The sequence below is a fragment of the Alligator mississippiensis genome, chromosome 13 (assembly GCF_030867095.1).
Source record: "Alligator mississippiensis isolate rAllMis1 chromosome 13, rAllMis1, whole genome shotgun sequence".
NCBI lineage: Eukaryota > Metazoa > Chordata > Crocodylia > Alligatoridae > Alligator > Alligator mississippiensis.
The window spans coordinates 40,017,553-40,031,402 of record NC_081836.1 but is presented as its reverse complement, the minus strand read 5'-3'; the positions used below and the strand labels follow the sequence as shown (position 1 = coordinate 40,031,402).

Sequence of the window (13,850 nt, the reverse complement as noted above, 5' to 3'; positions counted from 1 at the left end):
TGCATCCAGTCAGACTACGCCTTGGGAACACCAGGGACATCTCTGAGGGGGACACAGCATCTCAGGGGAGTAACACCCTTGACTGTGGAAAAGAGAGGGACCAAAGATCTGATGGCCCAGTACACAACAGGGATGTGCGAGTGGGAGGAAGGCCACTGCCTCTGGTCTTCTATGTTTGGTTATGTGTTTCTCCTGGGGCCTGAAAGTAAGGCCGTGTAATTTTGCTGTCTGAACCAGAGGGCAAGAGACCGGGAGCTCCCATGGACTCTAGGGTGGAGGACTATATTTAGGCAGGCCCAGATGGCCCATATAATTGGTGGGGGGGGGGGGGGGGGGGAGGGCTATCTCAGAGGGTGAGACCATTGCTCCACAAGGTTTAAGCCTCACAGGTACAGCATAGGCAGGAAGTCACCCTGGCCATTCCCCAGCAGATCCACAGACGCCGCACGGGTTGGTCAACCCGCCTAGAATACATAGTCGGGGCAGCCAGGGTGAGACAGCACGCCGGATCACGGGAGCGTCCAGACTTTCAACCACATGGCCAGAGACCAACACGTTGGCACATGGATGGGATATAGGGAAAGTGAAGCCCCAAGGGACATCCACCCGAAGAGCCACCGAGTGAGTCCAGGGCACATGGGAGCCTCCTGCATCTTATTTTAAGAAGACATGGCGGACGAGCAATGGGGGCTTCCTTTAGAAAACAACACATGGCGGACATTAGTGCCAGAGATAGATAAAGCCCAAGTGTGGATCATCCAGCCCCAAGCCACTCAGGAGCCATTGCTCAGGCTTAGATGGGCACAGTGTGGCCCCGCAGCTTGGAATCCCATCAGCTGAGTTGCCATGCATTCCCACAGGTGGGAGCTTGGATCAGCTGATGGAACTCTCAGCCACAGGGGCAGCCAGCAGACACATGGGCTGCCACTGCTCCACTGCCCCTGCTCCTCACCCAGACCTGGCCTAAACAGGGGGAAAAATAAGTCCCCCTGCAGCCCAGCCCCTCACAGGCACAGAGACAGGCTACTGCCCACCACATTCCCCCCTCTTCCACCCCTCTCCAGCCGCACGCAGGTACAAGCAAAAACTGTTGCCACCCTGCTGACCCCTAGCCAGGCCCCACTGCTCTCCCCCTTGCCTCAGCACGGCTCTATTCCCCTTGGCCCTGTCCCCCACCCTCCACAGCACTCAGTCACCATGGGATGGGCCCAACCAGGCCAGGCAACCGTAGCTGCCTAAAAAAAAGCTAGGCCTGTCCCTGTAAGCCCAGGCAGCAGGGCTGAGAGGCTACATAATGGCAACCCTCTCACCAAATCAGCAGCTAGGGGTGGGGCATCTTGATTGCTGCCCAGGGAGGAAAAAACAAAGAAATACTTTTATTTTTACATGGAGCCCCACTTTTCCCTGCTTTTTTGTGGGGCTCCTTCCCCCACCCACCCCAGATTTGTCCAATTTTTTTTTATGGAAAATGCCTGATTTTGCATTTTATGTGAAAACTACAAAATCACAATTTCAGAACATCCCTATGGATGATACAACAAGGAGCAACACCCTAAAACTGCAGTAATGGAAGTTTAGGTTAGATATAAGGAATAGCTTTCTCACTAGGAGGGTAGAAAAGCTCTGGAACAGGTTCTCCAGAGAGGCTGTAGAGGTTTTTAAGACCTAGACAAAGCCTTGGCTGGGATGAGATAGTTGCAGATGGTCCTGTTTTCAGCAAGAGGTTGGACTAGATGGCCTCTCCTGGGGTCTCTTCCAACCCTAACTTTCTGTAATTCTATATGCCTTATTTTGTATTTTAAATAGCTTAAGAATAACTCTAAATGTAAACACATTTCAAGTTTAAATGATACAAGAAAATTACACAGTGTATTAAATGTTTTACAAACAGTCCTTTCCTCAAGAAGTAACATTTCTAAAAAAAAAAAAAGTGTAAACCCCCAACAACATAACCGATATAAAATTAACTGAACCAGAGTTTCAAATAATGACAACTTCCCTTTTAACTGTAGTGGATACCCATATACCTCCCTCCACAAAGACATAAATATTCCAATAACTTTAAACCTGCTTAATCGTGAAGGTTCAGTCCCCTGAACTGGTTATGACATCTCACTGGAGAGTTTAAGATTTAACCTAGTCAGCCAACTGCAGTGGAATAGAGCCTGACAAGTTATTAAAAAAATTTTTTTGAGCATCATTCTAAACTGTGCAGCCAAAAAGGCTCACCAGATGGTCACCAAGTTTTATTGGATCCCAGTAAGATGTTACCAGTGCACCACCACCATGAAAGGCACATACAGAATTAGGGAACCAAGCACCCAGCTCGCCCTGGTTGCCTAAAAGAATCACCAAAGAAGAGCAGCACACTTATTTACTGTAATTTCTTCTTTTGTTGCGGCTCCACTTGATTAGAACTACAGTGCAATTGCTATGCACATTTAGTATTCCAAATTACACACCGAGTAATTATACAGTTACGTGCCCATGCAATTTTGCACATAAGAGGCATGACTGCACATAATTGCATAATTCTGGAAAATTTAACTGTGGCGAGCTCTGTGCCTCCACCTCCATGATATGGTGGCACAGAACCACACAACTGGATAGCTGGGTAGGTGGGGAGGGGAGCTCCTGCCTGTGGGGGGTGGGGGAGAACGTGGGCATGGGCCTTACACCAAAATCAGGCCAGAAGGGCTTTGTGCCTCCATGTGCAGCTTCCAGCACTCCAACAGGAAGCTGTATGTGGAGGCAAGCAGGAGCCCACCAGGCCCGATGGCACAGAACTCCAGGCCTCCGTGTGTGGCTTCCCGCTGGAGTGCTGAAAACCCCACATGGAGGGCTGGCCCGATCTGATGGCACATGGACCAGGAGCTGCGCACCAGTGAGCCAGGCGGGAAGCCACATGTGGAGGCATGGAGTCGCATGCCATCAGGCCGGGCAAGCTTCTGCTTGCCTCCACATGTGGCTTCCTCCTGGAAACCCCACATGGAGGTACAGAGCCCAACTGGCCCAATGGCATGCGGCTCCCAGTCTACGCACCATCAAGCCAGGCTGGGCCAGGCCAGGCCAGCCAGCTTCATGCCTCCACATGGGGCTTCCAGCACCCAAGCGGGCAGCTGCACATGGAGGCATGGAACCCTCCCATCCCGACCACGCATGGTTCCCACCTGCAGTGCTGCAAGTCTACATGCTGGCACAAAGCCAGCCCAGTTTAATTCGAAGGCATGCACTAGCAGGCCGGGCACTGGGACTCAGCCAGAGGCATGCACTGTGGGGGCTCTGCCTGCTGCAGGCATAAGCACCCCGAGGGCCTGCTGAGACTCCAGCAGTGGGGCTGTGCACCATGGGAAGGGGTGTGGTGGGGGGCCCCACACCCATCTAAACCTCCCCCCACAACTCTCCCCACACACACCCACACCCCTTCACAACTCTCCCCGCACACACCCACACCCCTTCACAACCCCATCCACAATTCCCTCCCAACCATGCAAAGTACCTGCATATATTTCTAAAAAAGACTCAAATAGTGTTATATTTTGTTTAAATTTGTAAGAAAAAAAATAAAAGTAATTAATTTTGCATCATTTTGAGGTTTTCTGTGCATAATTCCCTGGTGTATACTAAATGTTAGATTAGTTGAAACATCTCTGCTTACTTAAGGCAACATACCCACCGCTCCAACATGTGTTATACTGCCCAGTATTTTCACCTCCATAGCAAGAAATGCATTCCAGAATCCTAAAAACAAACTTGTCTCTGATTACTTTAACCTCGTTTCATATTTCACTGCCTTAAAGTAATGCAGCTTAAAAAAATCTTAATTGTATTCTACAAGATAGAGTGAACTCTAATCATTACTGTGTTTAAAAAGTCCATCCAAGTACTACTAACTGACTAAATTAGTACCAAGTACTAAACAGGTACTTATAAATTTTAGCTTTCTGAGTAGAACATTTGCACACTGGTTTTAAACATAATAGAAAATTATTCACTACAATCAAAACAACAAAATAAACGTCAGTGAATGCTGACAAAACTGTTCATTCAATGTGCGCTATTTCATTTTGCAACCCAAAACAAAGCTATAACATGATGTCTGCTACAGAACCCCATTCACATCAACTTTCACAAGAACTGTTGCAAGCAAGTAACCATTATTACTCTTAATGTTTAAACAGTGTATTTAATTTTAGGCCCAAGACTCAATAATGAATTTATCTTAACCTCTTCTGTAAAAGGAGCATAAGTAGAATAAGCACTTTTGTGCATCCTTACCAACTTTAGGAGGATTGAATGGAATCTCTTTTAAACGCTTTTCCAGTTCTGCAAGGGACGTGTTATTAATTAGCTCCTAGAAACAAGACAGCACAGTATAAGTCATCACTGACACGTGCATTTTCCCCAGAGACTAAGTAAATGGGATTAGAAGAAACATTATTTACTACTGCCATCTTTGTGTCATTTGAGGAGGAACACAATCTAGATCCAAACTCATTCCAAAAAGAACAATTCCAGAAAAGTTAAAAAATAATAATCTGCATGTATCTTTACAGATGTATATTTATATCAGAGACACTTCAGTTCTCTAAAAAACTCAAAGAATTGGTTATACTGAAACAGGTTCTACAGGAATCTTGAGTTAATACTAAGAAAGCCAGCAAGGAAAATTTACAACATGTCAGAGAGGCACATGGAGTGAAACTTAAGCAGCTCTTGCCTGGAAATATAACTGACCAAAAAAATATTTGTCAAAAGAAAAAGTTTGCTTTTAAAAAAAAAAAAAAAAAATGTTTATACAATGCTTTGTGAAGCTACTCGAGTCTTGTTTAAAAAAAAGTTAAGAACCTACCAAGTATCTTTCAACCCAGTGGCCAACCTCATATTTATGTTTGCAATGTACTAGCATTCAAAGCCTCAATAAGTTATCCTAAACACTAGATAAATATGAGGCCGTGTTTTCAATCCAAAATGCCTTCAATATAATACTTTAAGAAAATTATAAAAAATAAATCACTACTGTAGCTTCAGTTAATACAAAAAGCAACGTTTGCGTAACCAAACGATCAGTTTTTTAAGCTTCAAACTTTTTATTTGTGCTTCTGCTCAAGATAAGGTCAAAAATAGTTACTAGCCATGTTTATTGATCTTTACAAGCTGACATAAGAGCCAGGTTGTTTTAAGTTCTTTATTAAGTGCACATAAAAAGCAGTGCATTGTTTAATCACTCCTATTTATCAGAATTCATTCACTTGAAGGGCATGCAAAAAAAGTGTTAAGAGAATAAGCACTAGTTTGGGTACTTGTTCCTTCAGTGTGCTCTTTCTGGGAGAAGAGTGTTTCCATTTTGCTGACAAACAGATTCCAACATATGCCCAGGAGGAACTCACCCATTTATAAGCGTAAACTTCTTCCAACTGAAACTTTCCAACCTTAAACTGAAAAGCTTGCAATATTCTAGGGGTTTTAGATGCAGATGATCAAGCAAGAACTGAGATACAGTCCCAATTCAACACTGCTGCAGAAGTGTAGCCAGGCAATTGTGCATCTGGGGCAGTACTGGCTATTTTTGCCCCCAAAGATAACACTTGGGATTGTTGTCCCAGGTACCCCCCCATTCAGTTACACAACTACACCACTGAGTGCTACTAAAACTCATTCAGCTAATACTGAAGATAGGATCCTACCAGTATTTGGAAAAAAACCCAAAACATTCCTATAAACTAAAAACATGCCTGTGAAACCAAACCTAGCATTTTAAGGGCATTTTCATTATAAGCACTGACACAAACAAAAAGAATGTAAAAAAGACTGCAGCTTTACAGAGCATCAACAGCTCCACAACTACAGCTGGGTTCTGAAAGAAAGATATAAGCTACCATGGGTGTTTTGTTTACTGCGACATAGGACTGTGGGACTTGGGAAGCTGATGTGCTATATCAGCATTTCTCAACTCGTGGGTTGCAAGAATATCAAAAGGATCACGAACAAACTTTTAAAATGGATTTTCCCTTAAAAAAGAAAAATACAGGAAACCATGGCTTTTCCTTCTGGCCTGTGAAGGGCTGCCTTCCCCCCACTATAATCCACACACCTCCCCCCATCCCACACACAAGGAGGTTGGGGCCTGGGAGCAAGTCAGGAGTGAAGAGCACTGGGTCAGAACTGGCCACTGATGTTATAAATGGGTTCTGGTAAAAAAAAAAAAAAAAAAAAAAATGTTGAGAACCACTGCTATATAACCCTGAGTCAGTCCAGATCTGCCTCCAAAAAACACCCATGAAAAATAATACCTTTTGCTGCTTACTGGTCAAAAGTGAAAGTAGTGTGTGCATTATCCACAGGGAGCAGAACATGAGCAGGCTTGGCTCTCTAGCCACTGCTACTCAGTTGCTTGCTACAAGGGAAGGATTTTTCTTTATTTCGCCTTTCAAAAACAGGTGCAGAGCTTATTCGGGGAATATGCTGAATGCAGGAAAAAATATGGTATTTTATTATAAAGAAATATTTACAAGCTCTGCTACAGAAATTTTAGAAATGTTAGGCAAGAAAAGGAATTTAAAAGGAAGCATAAAAATGATCATGCTACAACAAAGGAGGAATTATTTATATAGGACTGTGGCTCAAACTTTTCAGACTTAAGGCACCCTTAAAAATGCCAGCTCTTGGTCTTCACTTGCTCTTTGACTATAGAAAATAGAGCAATTCTTTTGTTGCAAAAGAACCAGAATATTTTTGAAACTATGGATTCCTGTATGAAATCTCTGGGTTTATCTTGTGAATCATGGTTGCACACCCAACTGTGCTAAGATTCTGCAACCATGAAAAAATGTCAAGGAATATACCTGTCATTTTACAAAGCGTATTTTGGATTTCTGTACTCAAAGGTTTTGACCATAGTAAATTATATGAAGTTACCTTAAAAGGTTGTGTACTTGCCATCAGTTTAGTATCCAATAGCCTAAAAATGAAAAGAGAAATAAAGGATATAGCATTTCCTTATTAAAAACATTTTTACTGCTTAGCAAATTATGCAAATTCTTCAAGTCTACTCTATTTTATCTACTGGAAACTAGAAATATAACTCTCCAGAATCCAGAGTTAAATCTAAGGAGAACACTAAAACGAGGTTTTTTTTTTTCCTATTGGGAGAGAGGGAGTGGAAACCAAACTTCATGGAAAAATATTAGTAATATCAATAGCAAATAAACCTTGGTCCACATACAATTAAAGGGTCAGAACAATAATTTTCAAGACAGAAGCTTGTATGTAAAGCTTTATCTTTGCTACAAAGTACACTGATGTCAAAAGTATTACAAATATGAACCACACATCCACATGGATTTTTAAATTAAATTGACCATAAATCATTCTACACTGGAATTCCGATCACAACTATATCTTTAAGCTTAATCTAGCCGAGAGAATAGTTGGAACATGACACCTGGTACCAGCTGCAAGTGAAGTGCAAGTAAAAAACTGTGTGAACGGAAGGCAAATCTTACCTGGGAAGAACACAGGATGTTACTTCCTTGAACTCATTAAGGTCCTAAAATGGAAAATAATTTCGTTACCACCAGGTAATTACTCCACCAGCACTAATAGCCAAGAATAAAATGTAAAATTCACTTCTTTACTTTTATTAGAAACTCTAAACTTAAAACTTGATTTCTTCCAACTTAAATGTTATTTACATAGCTTTACAATATTTAATCAGTAAAGACCTAAACTTTAAAAACTCTTTTCACCATCATTGACAGAATACTGTCAATTCTCTCTCGTACAGTTAAAATACCATATTGCTTGAAGTATTTGCAAGTGCCAAAGGGGCTAAATGCAATTAATCTGGGATGATCTCAACTTTTTTAGGTTAAAACATCCTCCATAATTTTTCTGAATTTTGTGGTACCTCAGGTAAGAATCATACGTTTAGAACCTCATAGATGAACCCCTTTCCTCCATCTTCTTTCATGCTTCATTTGTTTTTGTCTTTACCCAGTTGTCTTCTTTAGTCAAGATGAACACTGACATACCCAAGGGGACAAGCACAGACCTTCCCACTACAGATGCCTCTTCCAGGGTCTCACAATGTCTGTTTCTCCATTGCCCCTTATCCCCTTCCTCTGTTCTTTTCTTATTTGGTTTCATGGCTTTGCATCCAATAGATAAAAGTGATGTGCCTTTAAAATCAATGTACACCACATATTGCTTGGGATACTGGCTATTATACAGCAGGAAACTGCCACTTTGCAAGAAGCCTGTCCAGAGATGTCAGCACCTACCATTGTAAGCAGTGGCACCTGATTCACAGAGCTTCTAAAAGCAGAAATGCAAGCTCAGATAAAACAAGCTCTTCCAAAGAAAAGCAGCTGTTCCTCCAGCTGGGGCTGCTTCCTTTCCTAAGTGACTAAGGACGCTTTGCTGTGTGCCAGGTAGCAGATCGGCATCATCATTTGGTTAACCACCTGCCTAGGGAGCTTGGGAACAGCAGGGGACTAGCCTGGCTATAAAGCACAGCTCCACAGCCCTATGTCAGCTGACCTGCCCATAGCATAGCAAGCTGCTTGGAGCACAGGATCATCCAGTGCAGGCAGCAGCACAAATCCCAAAAGTAACGGCCACTCTGCTGCTTGTCCATGGAGTGCTGGGGCTAAGAAGTGCTGACAGCGGCTAGGCTTCACAGCACCCCAGTTGAGAATCAGTGTCTTAGATGTTACAGTCATTTCATAAGAGTCAATTGATTTTTCATTCATGTCTGAAATACAGTTCTAGGACAAAAGGCCATCCCTCTAACTGTATACTGAATAGAATTTCACAGCTTTTAGAACAGATGTTTCAGAGCACAATCATGTTAGTTTGCTTTCATTTGTACACAACTAGGTTTGTTTTCATAAACATTTAAACACACTAGAAGACGGGAGGGCAATTAGTTGGGCTAGAGTGACATTTAAAGAGTTTTGGTGAGATGTTGCAAACCATGGGGTAGAGTTGACCTGGCCCCAAGTGGCACAGCAGGGCGAGAAAGACAGAAGGGGGACAATTGATCCTAGGGGTGCACAGAGATTTTGGGGGCCAATACCGACAGCCGATTTTTAAGGAGGCATATCGGCCAATACCGATCCAATTTCCAATGCCAGCCCAGCAGCCTGAAGAGCAGTGTCCAGCTGGTAAGTTTGTTGTCGTGGAAGGGAAGGGGGAAGGGAAGGAGCGTGTGGAGGCAGATCAAGGCCTCCCGGTGAGGGAGGGAGTAGGGCTGGGGTTAGTGCTGCCCAGCCGGGGTGGGACAGGCACGGGATGGAGCTGCACCTTGTCTGAGGGGCGATTTCCAATACAATTTTCTTTATATCGGTGCCTATCCGATATCGGACTGATGTATCGGTGTACCTCTAATTGATTCTATCCAGCCCCAGGCCCAACCACCTTGCACCCACTGCCAGGGGCACAGGATGGAAGAGGGTGGGGTCGCCATGGAAACTGGCCCAGGATCCCCCACAGGCAGGGGTGCCTGCCACGTAGATGGGATGAGGTCATGGGCAGGAAGGGAGCCGTGTCCAGGAATGTGGGGTGGTGACAGTGCGGGTCTGGGGCCCGAGGTAGAGCCACAATTTGCACCCCACACTTCCCTGCAATGGACGCTGGTTCCAGGGGCAGAGACGTGCAGGGAGCAAATCACAGCTCTACACTGGGTCCTTGCCGCACACTGTCACCACCCCATGATCCCAGTGCCAACCCTGATCCCAGCCACTTGTCCCACCCACCCACAGCCCCTCCTATTTGCCCAATCTAGTATGCCTATACCCACAAGGGTCCTGAGCTAGTCTCCATGGAGACCCCACCTGCCTGCTCCATCCAGCACCCCTTGCAGTGTGTGTGGGGAGGATGGGCCAGGTCCAGTGGCATTAACAAAGACACTGGCAGCAGCCAGCCACCATGCCACCCCTGCCCTGTCACACACTAGGGGACAGAACTGGCCGCACATGCCATGGATCAGGCTGCCACTGACACCAGGGATAGGCAGGCTGAGGGTCCCAGCGCAGGCCAGACAGAATCCCTTGGCAGGCTGGATTCAGCTTGCAGGCTGCATTTTGCCCACCCCTGCTCCAGAATCCTCATTATTTAGTGGCACCTCACACCTACACACTTAAGTTAATTCAGTGGGTTACGGTAATTATTTCAGCCCTAATTCGAAACTCTTCCTAGTTTTGGAAGACTAAATGCAAATTCTAGTCCATTATCCCCAAACGGCAGAATGATTTCTAATACACATTTTAAAGTTTCTATTATAGTTTGTTCAATAAACTCTGATAAGCTTCCACCCATGAGAGATTAAAAAAATAATTCTGAGGATAAACATATTATCACAAGAACTCATGTGAATTAGTTGAGACTTGAAAACATTTTATAGAGTCTAAAGACATACAAGGCAACTTACATCAGGCAGGGGACAGTAGAACTGGTGTATAGTGTGCATGACATCCAGTAGCATATTGTGTCCAATAACAAGCTTGCCCTAAAGAAAAAAAATGTTATAGGCATGAACAAAGTATTTTCAACTGCTGTATAAGACAGGAAAAGTTCAGGCAAAAATTTCATTTAATTTTTCAATCCAGTATACTTTACCTGGTGATGCAGTGTGTCTACCTGTCTTTGCTGCAAATGAATTTTGGGTCTCTCTACTGTGGTAGCCCCTAATCAAAAGGGAGAAAAGACCGGTAGCAAGAGAAGGATCAGGGAAAGTGTGGATCCCTTACTGAATGGGGGAAGCATCCTTGTGACAGAGGATACAGAAAAGGCTGAAGTGCTCAATGCCTTTTTTGCCTCAGTCTTCACAGGCAAGGTTAGCTCTCACACCACTGCACTGGGCAGCAGTTTGGGGAGGAGGACAGCAGTCAACAGTGGCGAAAGAACAGGTTAGGGACTATTTGGAAAAACTGGACATGTACAAGTCCATGGGGCCAGGCAGGATATACCCAAAGGTGCCGAGGGAGTTGGCTGATGAGATTGCAGAGCCCCTGACCATAATCTTTGAAAACTCATGCCTATCAAGAAAGGCCCCAAATGACTGGAGAAGGGCAAACGTATTAGTGTCCATATTTAAGAAAGGGAAGGAGGAGGATTCAGGGAACTATAGACCAGTCAGCCTTGCCTCCAATCCCTGGAAAAATCATGGAGCAGATCCTTAAGGAGTTTATTTCTAAGCAGTTGGAGAAGATAATGATTAGGAACAGTCAGCATGGATTCACCAAGACATGTCATGCCTGACCAACCTTATTGCCTTCTATTACGAGGTGACTGGCTCTGGATGCGGGGAGACCAGTAGATGTGGTATACTTTATTAGCAAGGATTTGATACAGTCTTCTATAACATTCTTGCAGGCAAGCTAAGAAAGTATGGGCTTGATGAATGGACTGTAAGGTGGAGAGAAAACTGGCTACAGCATCAAGCTCAGAGGGTAGTAATCAATGGTACGATGTCTAGTTGGCAGCCAGTATCAAGTGGAGTGCCCCAGAAGTTGATCTTGGGGCTGGTTTTGTTTAGTATCTTTATCAGCGACCTGGAAGATGGCAAACAGTGCACCCTTAGTAAGTTTGCAGATGACACCAAGCTGAAGGGAGCAATAGATACACTGGAGGGTAGGGCTAGGATTCAGAGTGGGCTAGGCAGATTGGAGGATTGGGCTAAAAGTAATCCCATGACATTCAACAAGGACACGTGCAAAGTCCTGCACTTAGGACAGAACAATCCCTTGCACCAGTACAGGCTGGGGACTGACTGGCTGGGCAGCAGCTCTGCAGAAAAGACCTGGGGTTACAGCGGACAATAAGCTGAATATGAGCCAGCAGTGTGCCCTTGTTGCAAGGAAGGCTAACAGCATACTGGGCTGCATTGGTAGGAGTGTTACTAGCATGTAAAGGGAAATGATTATTCCCCTCTATTCAGCACTGGTGAGGCCACATCAGGAGTACTGTGCTCATTTTGCCACCCCCGCCCACTACAGAAAGAATGTGGGCATCCTGCATGCCCAAGCAATGCTCTTGTACTCTTTAGTTATTGGTCCAAGTTTCCACTTCTTATAAGCTTCCTTTTTGTGATTTAGTTTACTGAAGAGTTTCCTGTTAAACCAAGTGGGTCTTCTGCCATGCTTGCTAGTCTTCCTACACATTGGGATGGTTTATTCCTGCACTCTCAGTAAGGTTTCTTTAAAAAGCAGCCAGCTTTCCTAGACTCTTCTCCCCCTCAGACTGGCTTCCCAGGGGATCCTCCCCATGAGTTCCCCGAGCAACTCGAAGTCTGCTTTTCTGAAATCCAGGGTCCTTACTCTGCTGCTCTCCTTCCTTCTTTTTGTCAGGATCCTGAACTTGATCATCTTATGGTCAGTACTGCCCAAGTTGCCATCCACTACTACATTCCCCACCAATTCTTACTTTCTCTGTTTGTTGATCAGCAGGTCAAGAAGAGCATGGAGCAGGTCAAGAAGACTTTAATAAAAACTTTAAAAAAACTGAAACACTTCCCCTAATATATATTATGAAGTAATGCCATAAACTTAACTGTGACAATCTAAATGGAGTGCATTCATTCTTGGCTTTTTGCAACAATAGCATATTGGGTTGTAATAACAGATGCATCTCCTGCAAGTCCAGCACTGTATTCAGCCTTGATGTGGTTTGACCTGGAGTGCTGTGCCCAGTTTGGGGCATCACACTAATACAGACATAGACAAACTCGAAATAGTCCAGTGAAGAACAACAAAAATTATTAGAGATCTTGAAAACGTGACTTACAAGGAATGGCTGAAATACTGGAATCACTTACTGTAGAGAAAAGAAGACTGAGGAGATTTGATAACATTTCAAATACATAATTTTCAAATATATGAAGGGTGGTAACAGACCATTCTCTGTGGCTGTGGGGACCAGGACAGAGTATTGATCTTAAATTGCAACAAGGAAGATTTATGTTGGATACCAGGAATAACTTTCTTACTAGCAGGGGAGGCTAAACTTTGGAACAGATTAACTAGAAAGACTGTGAAAACTCCATCTTTGGAAAGCTTTAAGAGCTGGTTAGACAAACACTTTGCTGGGACAGGATAAACAAAAATGATTCTGGCTTACACAGATGGATGTACAGTACAAGATAACGTTCTGAGGTCTCTTCTGGCCCTATTTGTATGATAATATTGTATGAGAACTTCACCCTGCAAACTTTAGCAGCAACTGGCTTTGCATTCTGTATGAACTGAAAACCTTTTACTGAAAAATTTAAAAAGTATGGTTTAGCAAAATGTGTTCACCAACTTACAGAATTAGCAATGGCATGGATGACTCTGGAAAATCCCACTGCATCATTAAGTTGTCCCTGTAAGTAGAGAGCTATGTGTAAGTGAAGCATTAATTTAAACAACTTATAAGCACCCTGACCTCTAAAACATTTAACCAGGAACTATCTGAAATGAAAGCCCCCAATTTTGTTTAATGATGAAAGAAAAAAAATCAGACCCTGCAAAAATAGAAATATTTAGGGAAAAAAGTACCCATGAGGTCAAAACAGGGAACATGTGTCAAAACTGTAGTTCTACTCAGAGCTCTCTAACTTGGGGTTAAACAAGAAAGAGTTAAACAATTCAAAACCTATGCATCAAGTCAATATCTGCATATCAACAGAACCAAGCCTTCAAGCTGTTTAGATTAAGCTCAGTAGCCAGAGGAACTGCTATCAATTAAAGTTACATATAGCTTTATTTCTACTTTACTAACTCTGAGCACTGAGATGGTTGTTAAATTGCTCATGCTCTCTAAAACGCTTGCAAAATACCTTGCATTTCTGTTACTAAACCAGCTTACTA

At 43.7% G+C, this 13,850-nt stretch overlaps 1 protein-coding gene across 2 annotated transcripts in view; it reads right to left on the bottom strand.

The window, feature by feature from the left end:
- The window catches only part of PARN (poly(A)-specific ribonuclease), a 136,932-nt gene that overhangs the window by 110,668 nt on the left and 12,414 nt on the right, over nt 1-13,850 (bottom strand). For both annotated transcript variants that reach the window (XM_014610789.3, XM_006257847.4), the window contains exons 12-16: nt 13,307-13,363; nt 10,433-10,510; nt 7,506-7,549; nt 6,919-6,961; nt 4,279-4,354 (exon numbers count right to left, since the gene is read on the bottom strand). In XM_014610789.3, the coding sequence (XP_014466275.1) occupies nt 4,279-4,354; nt 6,919-6,961; nt 7,506-7,549; nt 10,433-10,510; nt 13,307-13,363 (298 nt within the window). The remainder of the gene's footprint in view (nt 1-4,278; nt 4,355-6,918; nt 6,962-7,505; nt 7,550-10,432; nt 10,511-13,306; nt 13,364-13,850) is intronic.